The sequence below is a fragment of the Chiloscyllium plagiosum genome, unplaced genomic scaffold (genome assembly GCF_037043375.1).
Source record: "Chiloscyllium plagiosum isolate Xiang-an unplaced genomic scaffold, Cpla_swu_hap1 HiC_scaffold_42, whole genome shotgun sequence".
Classification (NCBI taxonomy): Eukaryota; Metazoa; Chordata; class Chondrichthyes; order Orectolobiformes; family Hemiscylliidae; genus Chiloscyllium; species Chiloscyllium plagiosum.
The window spans coordinates 18,027,561-18,041,632 of record NW_028270180.1 but is presented as its reverse complement, the minus strand read 5'-3'; the positions used below and the strand labels follow the sequence as shown (position 1 = coordinate 18,041,632).

The 14,072-nt window shown below is 73.6% G+C and overlaps 1 protein-coding gene across 1 annotated transcript in view; it reads left to right on the top strand.

Annotated features, from left to right (window-relative positions):
• Positions 1–905: 905 nt before the first annotated feature.
• The window catches only part of lactb (lactamase, beta), a 69,530-nt gene continuing 56,363 nt past the window's right edge, over positions 906–14,072 (top strand). Inside the window, exon 1 of the mRNA XM_087981956.1 lies at positions 906–1,248. Coding sequence (XP_087838082.1) covers positions 964–1,248 — 285 coding nt within the window. The 5' untranslated portion in view covers positions 906–963. The remainder of the gene's footprint in view (positions 1,249–14,072) is intronic.

The window sequence follows — 14,072 nt, the reverse complement described above, 5'->3', positions numbered from 1 at the left end:
GGGGTCAGTGTTGTCCAGTCAGGGGTCAGCGTGGCCCAGTCAGGTGTCAGCGTTGCCCAGTCAGGGGTCAGCCTGGCCCAGTCAGTGGTCAGCGTGGCCCAGTCAGGGATCAGAGTTGCCCAGTCAGGGGTCAGTCTGGCCCAGTCAGGGGTCAGTGTTGCCCAGTCAGGGGTCAGTGTTGCCCAGTCAGGGGTCAGTCTGGCCCAGTCAGGGGTCAGCGTTGGCCAGTCAGGGGTCAGCCTGGCCCAGTCAGGGGTCAGTGTGGACCAGTCAGGGGTCAGTGTGGCCCAGCCAGGGGTCAGCGTGGCCCAGCCAGGGTTCAGCGTGGCCCAGTCAGGGGTCAGCGTTGGCCAGTCAGGGGTCAGTGTGGCCCAGCCAGGGGTCAGTGTGGCCCAGTCAGGGGTCAGTGTTGCCCAGCCAGGGGTCAGTGTTGCCCAGTCAGGTGTCAGTATTGCCCAGTCAGGGGTCAGTTTGGCCCAGCCAGGGGTCAGTGTGGCCCAGCCAGGGGTCAGTGTGGCCCAGTCAGGGGTCAGTGTTGCCCAGCCAGGGGTCAGTGTTGCCCAGTCAGGTGTCAGTATTGCCCAGTCAGGGGTCAGTTTGGCCCAGCCAGGGGTCAGTGTGGCCCAGCCAGGGGTCAGTGTTGTCCAGTCAGGGGTCAGCGTGTCCCAGTCAGGGGTCAGCGTGGCCCAGTCTGGGGTCAGTCTGGCCCTGGGTTAATTGATTATTTGTTTTTAAACGCTATCCAACTTGACCGACATGAAACGTTCAAACAGACAGAATGTCTGTCGACCCTTTTCTCTTGAGGATGTTTATTTCCACCCCCCCCCCCCCCCCCCCCAGCCTTACTTTTCCTGATTAATGGTAGTTTCTTGGAGAGCCTCTTGGCTCTGGAAGCTCCTCCCGCCCTGACCCTCCCTCTCTCCCCCAGAACAAGCTGCTCATTCCCGGAGCCGCCACCGGACAATGTCCCGCTGCCTCTGCCGCTTGTGGAAGCCCCTGGGCGGCCGGGCCTTCACAGGCAGCGGCGGCCGGGCCGCGGGGCCGCACTCCCGGAGCCGCGGTTGGAGCTGGGGCCGGGCGCGGGCCTGCGGACTAGGCCTCGGTCTCTCCCTCGGTCTCGGGTTGGGCCTCGGGGCCCGACTGTGGGGGCCGCAGTCCGAGTGTCAGTCGGAGGCGGACGGAGAGGACGTGAGGGGAGCCCTGGGCGAGGCCAAACAGCGAGGGAGAGACCTGCTGCAGAGAGTGAAGGTGAGGGGCTGGGGCTGGGGTCGGGGCTGGGGTCAGGGTCCCTACAATACACACCCCCACTTTCCCACAGGAACCCCCCCCCCCTCTCCCCCGACCCCCCCCACTCTCCCCCGACTCCCCCCCCCCCCTCCCCCGACTCCCCCCCCCCTCCCCCGACTCCCCCCCCCCACTCTCCCCCGACTCCCCCCCCCCACTCTCCCCCGACTCCCCCTCCCCCCACTCCCCCCCCACTCTCCCCCGACTCCCCCCCACCCCACTCTCCCCCGACTCCCCCCCACCCCACTCTCCCCCGACTCCCCCCCCCACCCCACTCTCCCCCGACTCCCCCCCACCCCACTCTCCCCCGACTCCCCCCCCCACTCTCCCCCGACTCCCCCCCCCACTCTCCCCCGACTCCCCCCCCCACTCTCCCCCGACTCCCCCCCCCACTCTCCCCCGACTCCCCCCCACTCTCCCCCAACTCCCCCCCCCACTCTCCCCCCCACTCTCCCCCGACTCCCCCCCCCACTCTCCCCCCCACTCTCCCCCGACTTACCCCCCACTCTTCCCCGACTTCCCCCCCCAGTCTCCCCCGACTTCCCCCCCCCAGTCTCTCCCCCCCCCAGTCTCCCCCCCCCAGTCTTCCCCCCCCAGTCTTCCCCCCCCAGTCTCCCCCCCCAGTCTCCCCCCCCACTTCCCCCCCCCACTTCCCCCCTCCACTCTCGCCCCCACTCTCCCCCCCCACTCTCCCCCCCCCACTCTCCCCCCCACTCTCCCCCCCCCCACTCTCCCCCCCCCCACTCTCCCCCCCCACTCTCCCCCCCCACTCTCCCCCCCACTCTCCCCCCCACTCTCCCCCCCCACTCTCCCCCCCACTCTCCCCCCCCACTCTCCCCCCCCACTCTCCCCCCCCACTCTCCCCCCCCACTCTCCCCCCCCACTCTCCCCCCACACTCTCCCCCCCACTCTCCCCCCCACTCTCCCCCCCACTCTCCCCCCCACTCTCCCCCCCTCCCCCCAATCTCCCCCCCCTCCCCCCCATCCCCCCACTCTCCCCCCACTCCCCCCGACTACCCTCCCACTCCCCCCGACTACCCTCCCACTCTCCCCCGACTACCACCCCACCCTCCCCCGACTACCCCCTCCACTCCCCCGACTACCCCCTCCACTCCCCTCCGACTACCCCCTCCACTCCACCCCACTCTCCCCCCCACTCTCCCCTGACTACCCTCCCACTCTCCCCGACTATCCCCCCCACTCACCCCCGACTACCCCCCCCACTCTCCCCCGACTACCCCCTCCACTCCACCCCACTCTCCCCCCCCCACTCTCCCCCCCCCACTCTCCCCCCCCACTCTCCCCCCCCACTCTCCCCCCCCACTCTCCCCCCCACTCTCCCCCGACTGCCCCCCCGACTTCCCCCCCCACTCACCCCGACTCCCCCCCCCACTCTCCCCCGACTCCCCACCCCACTCTCCCCCGACTCCCCCCCACTCTCCCCCGACTCCCCCAGACTTCCCCCCCACTTCTCCCCCCACTCTCCCCCGACTACCCCCCCCACTCTCCCCCGACTTCCCCCGCCACTCTCCCCCGACTTCCCCCCCCCGACTTCTCCCCCCCACTCTCCCCCGACTTCTCCCCCCCACTCTCCCCCGACTTCTCCCCCCCACTCTCCCCCGACTTCTCCCCCCCACTCTTCCCCCGACTTCTCCCCCCCACTCTCCCCCGACTTCTCCCCCCACTCTCCCCCGACTTCTCCCCCCACTCTCCCCCGACTTCTCCCCCCACTCTCCCCCGACTCCCCCCCCACTCTCCCCCGACTCCCCCACCCACTCTCCCCCGACTCCCCCCCCACTCTCCCCCGACTCCCCCACCCACTCTCCCCCGACTCCCCCACCCACACTCCCCCGACTCCCCCCCACCCCACTCTCCCCGACTCCCCCCCACTCTCCCCCGACTCCCCTCCCCACTCTCCCCCGACTCCCCCCCCACTCTCCCCCGACTCCCCCCCCACTCTCCCCCGACTCCCCCCCCACTCTCCCCCGACTCCCCTCCACTCACCCCGACTCCCCCCCACTCTCCCCCGACTCCCGCCCCCACTCTGCCCCCCCCACTCTCCCCCGACTCCCCCCCCACTCTCCCCCGACTCCCCCTCCACTCTCCCCCGACTCCCCTCCACTCACCCCGACTCCTCCCCACTCTCCCCCGACTACCCCCCCCACTCTCCCCCCCCCCACTCTCCCCCGACTCCCCCCCCCACTCTCCCCCGACTCCCCCCCCACTCTCCCCCGACTCCCCCCCCACTCTCCCCGACTCCCCCCCACTCTCCCCCGACTCCCCCCCACTCTCCCCAGACTTCCCCCCCACTTCCCCCCCCACTCTCCCCCGACTTCTCCCCCCACTCTCCCCCGACTTCTCCCCCCACTCTCCCCCGACTACCCCCCCACTCTCCCCCGACTTCCCCCCCCACTCTCCCCCGACTTCCCCCCCCACTCTCCCCCGACTTCCCCCCCCACTCTCCCCCGACTTCCCCCCCCACTCTCCCCCGACTTCTCCCCCCACTCTCCCCCGACTTCTCCCCCCACTCTCCCCCGACTACCCCCCCACTCTCCCCCGACTTCCCCCCCCACTCTCCCCCGACTTCTCCCCCCCACTCTCCCCCGACTTCTCCCCCCCACTCTCCCCCGACTTCTCCCCCCCACTCTCCCCCGACTTCTCCCCCCCACTCTCCCCCGACTTCTCCCCCGACTTCTCCCCCCACTCTCCCCCGACTTCTCCCCCCACTCTCCCCCGACTTCTCCCCCCACTCTCCCCCGACTTCTCCCCCCACTCTCCCCCGACTTCTCCCCCCACTCTCCCCCGACTCCCCCCCCCACTCTCCCCCGACACCCCCACACACACTCCCCCGACTCCCCCCCCCACTCTCCCCCGACTACCCCCCCCACTCTCCCCCGACTTCCCCCGCCACTCTCCCCCGACTTCCCCCCCCGACTTCTCCCCCCCACTCTCCCCCGACTTCTCCCCCCCACTCTCCCCCGACTTCTCCCCCCCACTCTCCCCCGACTTCTCCCCCCCACTCTTCCCCCGACTTCTCCCCCCCACTCTCCCCCGACTTCTCCCCCCACTCTCCCCCGACTTCTCCCCCCACTCTCCCCCGACTTCTCCCCCCACTCTCCCCCGACTCCCCCCCCACTCTCCCCCGACTCCCCCACCCACTCTCCCCCGACTCCCCCCCCCACTCTCCCCCGACTCCCCCACCCACTCTCCCCCGACTCCCCCACCCACACTCCCCCGACTCCCCCCCACCCCACTCTCCCCGACTCCCCCCCACTCTCCCCCGACTCCCCCCCCCACTCTCCCCCGACTCCCCCCCCACTCTCCCCCGACTCCCCCCCCACTCTCCCCCGACTCCCCCCCCACTCTCCCCCGACTCCCCCCCCACTCTCCCCCGACTCCCCTCCACTCACCCCGACTCCCCCCCACTCTCCCCCGACTCCCGCCCCCACTCTGCCCCCCCCACTCTCCCCCGACTCCCCCCCCACTCTCCCCCGACTCCCCCTCCACTCTCCCCCGACTCCCCTCCACTCACCCCGACTCCTCCCCACTCTCCCCCGACTACCCCCCCCACTCTCCCCCCCCCCACTCTCCCCCGACTCCCCCCCCACTCTCCCCCGACTCCCCCCCCACTCTCCCCCGACTCCCCCCCACTCTCCCCCGACTCCCCCCCCACTCTCCCCCGACTACCCCCTCCACTCCACCCCACTCTCCCCCCCCCACTCTCCCCCCCCCACTCTCCCCCCCCCACTCTCCCCCCCCACTCTCCCCCCCACTCTCCCCCCCACTCTCCCCCGACTGCCCCCCCGACTTCCCCCCCCACTCACCCCGACTCCCCCCCCCACTCTCCCCCGACTCCCCACCCCACTCTCCCCCGACTCCCCCCCACTCTCCCCCGACTCCCCCAGACTTCCCCCCCACTTCTCCCCCCACTCTCCCCCGACTACCCCCCCCACTCTCCCCCGACTTCCCCCGCCACTCTCCCCCGACTTCCCCCCCCCGACTTCTCCCCCCCACTCTCCCCCGACTTCTCCCCCCCACTCTCCCCCGACTTCTCCCCCCCACTCTCCCCCGACTTCTCCCCCCCACTCTTCCCCCGACTTCTCCCCCCCACTCTCCCCCGACTTCTCCCCCCACTCTCCCCCGACTTCTCCCCCCACTCTCCCCCGACTTCTCCCCCACTCTCCCCCGACTCCCCCCCCACTCTCCCCCGACTCCCCCACCCACTCTCCCCCGACTCCCCCCCCACTCTCCCCCAACTCCCCCACCCACTCTCCCCCGACTCCCCCACCCACACTCCCCCGACTCCCCCCCACCCCACTCTCCCCGACTCCCCCCCACTCTCCCCCGACTCCCCTCCCCACTCTCCCCCGACTCCCCCCCCACTCTCCCCCGACTCCCCCCCCACTCTCCCCCGACTCCCCCCCCACTCTCCCCCGACTCCCCTCCACTCACCCCGACTCCCCCCCACTCTCCCCCGACTCCCGCCCCCACTCTGCCCCCCCCACTCTCCCCCGACTCCCCCCCCACTCTCCCCCGACTCCCCCTCCACTCTCCCCCGACTCCCCTCCACTCACCCCGACTCCTCCCCACTCTCCCCCGACTACCCCCCCCACTCTCCCCCCCCCCACTCTCCCCCGACTCCCCCCCCCCACTCTCCCCCGACTCCCCCCCCACTCTCCCCCGACTCCCCCCCCACTCTCCCCGACTCCCCCCCACTCTCCCCCGACTCCCCCCCACTCTCCCCAGACTTCCCCCCCACTTCCCCCCCCACTCTCCCCCGACTTCTCCCCCCACTCTCCCCCGACTTCTCCCCCCACTCTCCCCCGACTACCCCCCCACTCTCCCCCGACTTCCCCCCCCACTCTCCCCCGACTTCCCCCCCCACTCTCCCCCGACTTCCCCCCCCACTCTCCCCCGACTTCCCCCCCCACTCTCCCCCGACTTCTCCCCCCACTCTCCCCCGACTTCTCCCCCCACTCTCCCCCGACTACCCCCCCACTCTCCCCCGACTTCCCCCCCCACTCTCCCCCGACTTCTCCCCCCCACTCTCCCCCGACTTCTCCCCCCCACTCTCCCCCGACTTCTCCCCCCCACTCTCCCCCGACTTCTCCCCCCCACTCTCCCCCGACTTCTCCCCCGACTTCTCCCCCCACTCTCCCCCGACTTCTCCCCCCACTCTCCCCCGACTTCTCCCCCCACTCTCCCCCGACTTCTCCCCCCACTCTCCCCCGACTTCTCCCCCCACTCTCCCCCGACTCCCCCCCCCACTCTCCCCCGACACCCCCACACACACTCCCCCGACTCCCCCCCCCACTCTCCCCCGACTACCCCCCCCACTCTCCCCCGACTTCCCCCGCCACTCTCCCCCGACTTCCCCCCCCCGACTTCTCCCCCCCACTCTCCCCCGACTTCTCCCCCCCACTCTCCCCCGACTTCTCCCCCCCACTCTCCCCCGACTTCTCCCCCCCACTCTTCCCCCGACTTCTCCCCCCCACTCTCCCCCGACTTCTCCCCCCACTCTCCCCCGACTTCTCCCCCCACTCTCCCCCGACTTCTCCCCCCACTCTCCCCCGACTCCCCCCCCACTCTCCCCCGACTCCCCCACCCACTCTCCCCCGACTCCCCCCCCACTCTCCCCCGACTCCCCCACCCACTCTCCCCCGACTCCCCCACCCACACTCCCCCGACTCCCCCCCACCCCACTCTCCCCGACTCCCCCCCACTCTCCCCCGACTCCCCCCCCCACTCTCCCCCGACTCCCCCCCCACTCTCCCCCGACTCCCCCCCCACTCTCCCCCGACTCCCCCCCCACTCTCCCCCGACTCCCCCCCCACTCTCCCCCGACTCCCCCCCCACTCTCCCCCGACTCCCCCCCCACTCTCCCCCGACTCCCCTCCACTCACCCCGACTCCCCCCCACTCTCCCCCGACTCCCGCCCCCACTCTGCCCCCCCCACTCTCCCCCGACTCCCCCCCCACTCTCCCCCGACTCCCCCTCCACTCTCCCCCGACTCCCCTCCACTCACCCCGACTCCTCCCCACTCTCCCCCGACTACCCCCCCCACTCTCCCCCCCCCCACTCTCCCCCGACTCCCCCCCCACTCTCCCCCGACTCCCCCCCCACTCTCCCCCGACTCCCCCCCCACTCTCCCCGACTCCCCCCCACTCTCCCCCGACTCCCCCCCACTCTCCCCAGACTTCCCCCCCACTTCCCCCCCCACTCTCCCCCGACTTCTCCCCCCACTCTCCCCCGACTTCTCCCCCCACTCTCCCCCGACTACCCCCCCACTCTCCCCCGACTTCCCCCCCCACTCTCCCCCGACTTCCCCCCCCACTCTCGCCCGACTTCCCCCCCCACTCTCCCCGACTTCTCCCCCCACTCTCCCCCGACTTCTCCCCCCACTCTCCCCCGACTTCTCCCCCCACTCTCCCCCGACTTCTCCCCCCACTCTCCCCCGACTACCCCCCCACTCTCCCCCGACTTCCCCCCCCACTCTCCCCCGACTTCTCCCCCGCACTCTCCCCCGACTTCTCCCCCCCACTCTCCCCCGACTTCTCCCCCCCACTCTCCCCCGACTTCTCCCCCGACTTCTCCCCCCACTCTCCCCCGACTTCTCCCCCCACTCTCCCCCGACTTCTCCCCCCACTCTCCCCCGACTTCTCCCCCCACTCTCCCCGACTTCTCCCCCCACTCTCCCCCGACTCCCCCCCCACTCTCCCCCGACACCCCACACACACTCCCCCGACTCCCCCCCCCCACTCTCCCCCGACTCCCCCACCCACTCTCCCCCGACTTCCCCCACCCCACTCTCCCCCGACTCCCCCCCCACTCTCCCCCGACTCCCCCCCCACCCCACTCTCCCCCGACTCCCCCCCACTCTCCCCCGACTCCTCCCCCCACTCTCCCCCGACTCCCCCCCCCCACTCTCCCCCCACTCTCCCCCGACTCCCCCCCACTCACCCCGACTCCCCCCCACTCTCCCCCGACTCCCCCCCACACTCTCTCCCCCCCCCACTCTCCCCCGACTCCCCCCCCCCACTCTTCCCCGACTTCCCCCCCACTCTTCCCCGACCTCCCCCCCCAGTCTCCCCCGACATCCCCCCCCCCAGTCTCCCCCCCGTCTCTCCCCCCCCCGTCTCCCCCCCCCGTCTCCCCCCCCCGTCTCCCCCCCCCGTCTCCCCCCCCCGTCTCCCCCCCCAGTCTCCCCCCCCAGTCTCCCCCACTTCCCCCCTCCACTCTCCCCCGACTCCCCCCCACTCTCCCCCCCACTCTCCCCCCACTCTCACCCCCCACTCTCACCCCCCACTCTCACCCCCCACTCTCACCCCCCCACTCTCACCCCCCCACTCTCACCCCCCACTCTCACCCCCCACTCTCACCCCCCACTCTCACCCCCCACTCTCACCCCCCACTCTCACCCCCCACTCTCACCCCCCCACTCTCCCCCCCACTCTCCCCCCCCCACTCTCCCCCCCACTCTCCCCCCACTCTCCCCCCCCACTCTCCCCCCCACTCTCCCCCCCACTCTCCCCCCCACTCTCCCCCCCACTCTCACCCCCACCCTCACCCCCACCCTCCCCCCCACTCTCCTCCCCCACTCCCCCCCCCCCACTCTCTCCCCCCCACTCTCTCCCCCCCACTCTCTCCCCCCCACTCTCTCCCCCCCACTCTCTCCCCCCCACTCTCTCCCCCCCACTCTCTCCCCCCCTCTCTCCCCCCCACTCTCTCCCCCCCACTCTCCCCCCCCCTCCCCCCACTCTCCCCCCCCTCCACCCCCTCCCCCCACTCTCCCCCCACTCCCCCGACTACCCCCCCACTCTCCCCCCGACTACCACCCCACCCTCCCCTGACTACCCCCTCCACTCCCCCGACTACCCCCTCCACTCCCCCCCGACTACCCCTCCACTCCACCCCACTCTCCCCCCCACTCTCCCCTGACTACCCCCCCACTCTCCCCCGACTATCCCCCCCACTCACCCCCGACTACCCCCCCACTCTCCCCCGACTACCCCTCCACTCCACCCCACTCTCCCCCCCCCACTCTCCCCCCCCCACTCTCCCCCCCCCACTCTCCCCCCCCACTCTCCCCCCCCACTCTCCCCCCCACTCTCCCCCCCACTCTCCCCCCACTCTCCCCCCCACTCTCCCCCGACTGCCCCCCGAGATCCCCCCCCACTCACCCCGACTCCCCCCCCCACTCTCCCCCGATTCCCCCCCACTCTCCCCCCGACTCCCCCCCACTCTCCCCAGACTTCCCCCCCACTTCCCCCCCACTCTCCCCCGACTTCTCCCCCCACTCTCCCCCGACTTCTCCCCCCACTCTCCCCCGACTACCCCCCCACTCTCCCCCGACTTCCCCCCCACTCTCCCCCGACTTCTCCCCCCCACTCTCCCCGACTTCTCCCCCCCACTCTCCCCCCGACTTCTCCCCCCCACTCTCCCCCGACTTCTCCCCCCCACTCTCCCCCGACCTCTCCCCCCCACTCTCCCCGACTTCTCCCCCCACTCTCCCCGACTTCTCCCCCCACTCTCCCCCGACCTCTCCCCCCACTCTCCCCTGACTTCTCCCCGCACTCTCCCCCGACTTCTCCCCCCACTCTCCCCCGACTTCCCCCCCCACTCTTCCCCGACTACACCCCCCACTCTTCCCTGACCTCCCCCCCCACTCTTCCCCGACTTCCCCCCCCACTCTCCCCCGACTTCCCCCCCCACTCTCCCCCGACCTCCCCCCCCACTCTCCCCCAACTTCCCCCACCACTCTCCCCCGACTTCCCCGCCCACTCTCCCCCGACTTCCCCCCCCACTCTCCCCCGACGTACCCCCCCACTCTCCCCCGACTTCCCATCCCACTCTCCCCCGACTTCCCCCCCCCACTCTCCCCCGACTTCCCCCCCACTCGCCCCCGACTTCCCCCCCCCCCACTCTCCCCCCCCCTCCCCCACTCTCCCCCGACCCCCCACCACTCTCCCCCGACCCCCCCACTCTCCACCGACCCCCCCCCCACTCTCCCCCGACCCTCCCCCACTCTCCCCCGACCCTCCCCCACTCTCCCCCGACCCTCCCCCACTCTCCCCCGACTCCCCCCCCCACTCTCCCCCGACTCCCCCCCCCCACTCTCCCCCGACTCCCCCCCCCACTCTGCCCCGACTCCCCCCCCACTCTGCCCCGACTCCCCCCCCCCACTCTCCCCCGACTCTCCCCCCACTCTCCCCCGACTCCCCCCCCACTCTCCCCCGACTCCCCCTCCACTCTCCCCCGACTTCCCATTCCACTCTCCCCCGACTCCCCCCCCACTCTCCCCCGACTTCCCCCCCCACTCTCCCCGACTTCCCCCCCCACTCTCCCCCGACTTCCCCCCCCACTCTCCCCCGACTTTCTCCCCCGACTTCCCCCCCCAGACTCCCCGACTTCCCCCCAAGTCTCCCCCGACTTCCCCCCCACTCTCCCCCGACTTCCCCCCCCCACTCTCCCCTGACTCCCCCCCCACTCTCCCCCGACTCCCCCCCCACTCTCCCCCGACTCCCCCCCACTCTCCCTCTCCCCCCACTCCCCCACTCTCTCTCCCTCACTCTCCCCGACTCTCCCCCGACTCTCCCCCGCACTCTCCCCACTCTCCCCCCCCCACTCCCCCCACTCCCCCCCCACTCTCCCCCCCACTCTCCCCCCCACTCTCCCCCCCACTCTCCCCCCGACTCTCCCCCCGACTCCCCCCGACTCTCCCCCCCACTCTCCCCCCACTCTCCCCCCCCCCACTCTCCCCCCCCACTCTCCCCCCCACTCTCCCCCCCCACTCTCCCCCCCCACTCTCCCCCCCCCACTCCCCCCCCCACTCTCCCCCCCCACTCTCCCCCCCCCCACTCTCCCCCCCCACTCACCCCCCCCCCCCCCACTCTCCCCCCCACTCTCCCCCCCACTCCCCCCCCCCCCCCACTCCCCCCCCCCCACACCCCCCCCCACTCTCACCCCCCCCCACTCTCCCCCCCCCACTCTCCCCCCCCACTCTCCCCCCCCACTCTCCCCCCCCACTCTCCCCCCCCACTCTCCCCCCCCCACTCCCCCCCCCACTCTCCCCCCCCACTCTCCCCCCCACTCTCCCCCCCCACTCTCCCCCCCACTCTCCCCCCCCCCACTCTCCCCCCCCCCACTCTCCCCCCCCCACTCTCCCCCCCCCACTCTCCCCCCCCCCCACCCCCCCCTCTCCCCCCCCCACTCTCCCCCCCCCACTCTCCCCCCCCCACTCTCCCCCCCCCACTCTCCCCCCCCCCACTCTCCCCCCCCCCACTCTCCCCCCCCCACTCTCCCCCCCCACTCCCCCCCCCACTCTCCCCCCCCCACTCTCCCCCCCCCACTCCCCCCCCCCACTCTCCCCCCCCCACACTCCCCCCCCACTCTCCCCCCCCACTCTCCCCCCCCACTCTCCCCCCCCCACTCTCCCCCCCCCACTCTCCCCCCCCACTCTCCCCCCCCACTCTCCCCCCCCCACTCTCCCCCCCCACTCTCCCCCCCCACTCTCCCCACCTCCCCCCACTCTCCCCCCCCCACTCTCCCCCCCCCACTCTCCCCCCCACTCTCCCCCCCACTCTCCTCCCCCCACTCTCCTCCCCCCACTCTCCTCCCCCCCACTCTCCTCCCCCCACTCTCCTCCCCCCCACTCTCCTCCCCCCACTCTCCTCCCCCCACTCTCTCCTCCCCCCACTCTCCTCCCCCCCACTCTCCTCCCCCCCACTCTCCCCCCCCCACTCTCCTCCCCCCCCACTCTCCTCCCCCCCACTCTCCTCCCCCCCCACTCTCCTCCCCCCCACTCTCCTCCCCCCACTCTCCCCCCCCACTCTCTCCCCCCCACTCTCTCCCCCCCACTCTCTCCCCCCCACTCTCTCCCCCCCCCACTCTCTCCCCCCCACTCTCTCCCCCCCCACTCTCCCCCCACTCTCCCCCCCCCCACTCTCCCCCCCCACTCTCTCCCCCCCACTCTCTCCCCCCCCACTCTCCCCCCCCCACTCTCCCCCCCCACTCTCCCCCCCCCCACTCTCTCCCCCCCCACTCTCCCCCCCCCACTCTCCCCCCCCACTCTCCCCCCCACCACTCTCCCCCCCCACTCTCCCCCCCCCACTCTCCCCCCCCACTCTCCCCCCCCACTCTCCCCCCCCACTCTCCCCCCCCCACTCTCCCCCTCTCCCCCCCCACTCTCCCCCCCCACTCTCCCCCCCCACTCTCCCCCCCCCACTCTCCCCCCCACTCTCCCCCCCCACTCTCCCCCCCCACTCTCCCCCCCCACTCTCCCCCCCCCACTCTCCCCCCCCCCACTCTCCCCCCCCCACTCTCCCCCCCCACTCTCCCCCCCCACTCTCCCCCCCCCACTCTCCCCCCCCACTCTCCCCCCCCACTCTCCCCCCCCCACTCTCCCCCCCCCACTCTCCCCACCCCCCCCCACTCTCCCCCCCCACTCTCCCCCCCACACTCTCCCCCCCCACTCTCCCCCCCCCACTCTCCCCCCCCACTCTCCCCCCCCCACTCTCCCCCCCCACTCTCCCCCCCACTCTCCCCCCCACTCTCCCCCCCCACTCTCCCCCCCCACTCTCCCCCCCCCCACTCTCCCCCCCCACTCTCCCCCCCCCACTCTCCCCCCCACTCTCCCCCCCCCACTCTCCCCCCCCACTCTCCCCCCCCACTCTCCCCCCCCACTCTCCCCCCCACTCTCCCCCCCCCCACTCTCCCCCCCCCCCACTCTCCCCCCCCCACTCTCCCCCCCCACTCTCCCCCCCCACTCTCCCCCCCCCACTCTCCCCCCCCACTCCCCCCCCCACTCTCCCCCCCCCACTCTCCCCCCCCCACACTCTCCCCCCCCACTCTCCCCCCCCACTCTCCCCCCCCCACTCTCCCCCCCCACTCTCCCCCCCCCACTCTCCCCCCCCACTCTCCCCCCCCCACTCTCCCCCCCCCACTCTCCCCCCCCCACTCTCCCCCCCCCCACTCTCCCCCCCCACTCTCCCCCCCCACTCTCCCCCCCCACTCTCCCCCCAACCCCCCCCCACTCCCCCCCCCACTCTCCCCCCCCACTCTCCCCCCCCCACTCTCCCCCCCCCACTCTCCCCCCCCACTCTCCCCCCCCACACTCTCCCCCCCCCCACTCTCCCCCCCCCACTCTCCCCCCCCCACTCTCCCCCCCCACTCTCCCCCCCCACTTCTCCCCCCCACTCTCCCCCCCCACTCTCCCCCCCCACTCTCCCCCCCCAATCTCCCCCCCCTCCCACTCTCCCCCCCTCCCCCCACTCCCCCCCACTCTCTCCCCCCCCACTCTCCCCCCCCACTCTCCCCCCCCCACTCTCTCCCCCCCCACTCTCTCCCCCCCCACTCTCTCCCCCCCCACTCTCTCCCCCCCACTCTCTCCCCCCCCACTCTCTCCCCCCCCACTCTCTCCCCCCCCACTCTCTCCCCCCCCACTCTCTCCCCCCCCACTCTCGCCCCCCCCCACTCTCCCCCCCACTCTCTCCCCCCCACTCTCTCCCCCCCCACTCTCTCCCCACTCTCCCCCCCACTCTCTCCCCCCCCACTCTCTCCCCCCCACTCTCTCCCCCCCCACTCTCTCCCCCCCCCACTCTCTCCCCCCCCACTCTCTCCCCCCCCACTCTCTCCCCCCCCACTCTCTCCCCCCCCACTCTCTCCCCCCCCACTCTCTCCCCCCCCACTCTCTCCCCCCCCACTCTCTCCCCCCCCACTCTCTCCCCCCCACTCTCTCCCCCCCCCACTCTCTCCCCCCCCACTCTCTCCCCCCCCACTCGCTCCCCCCC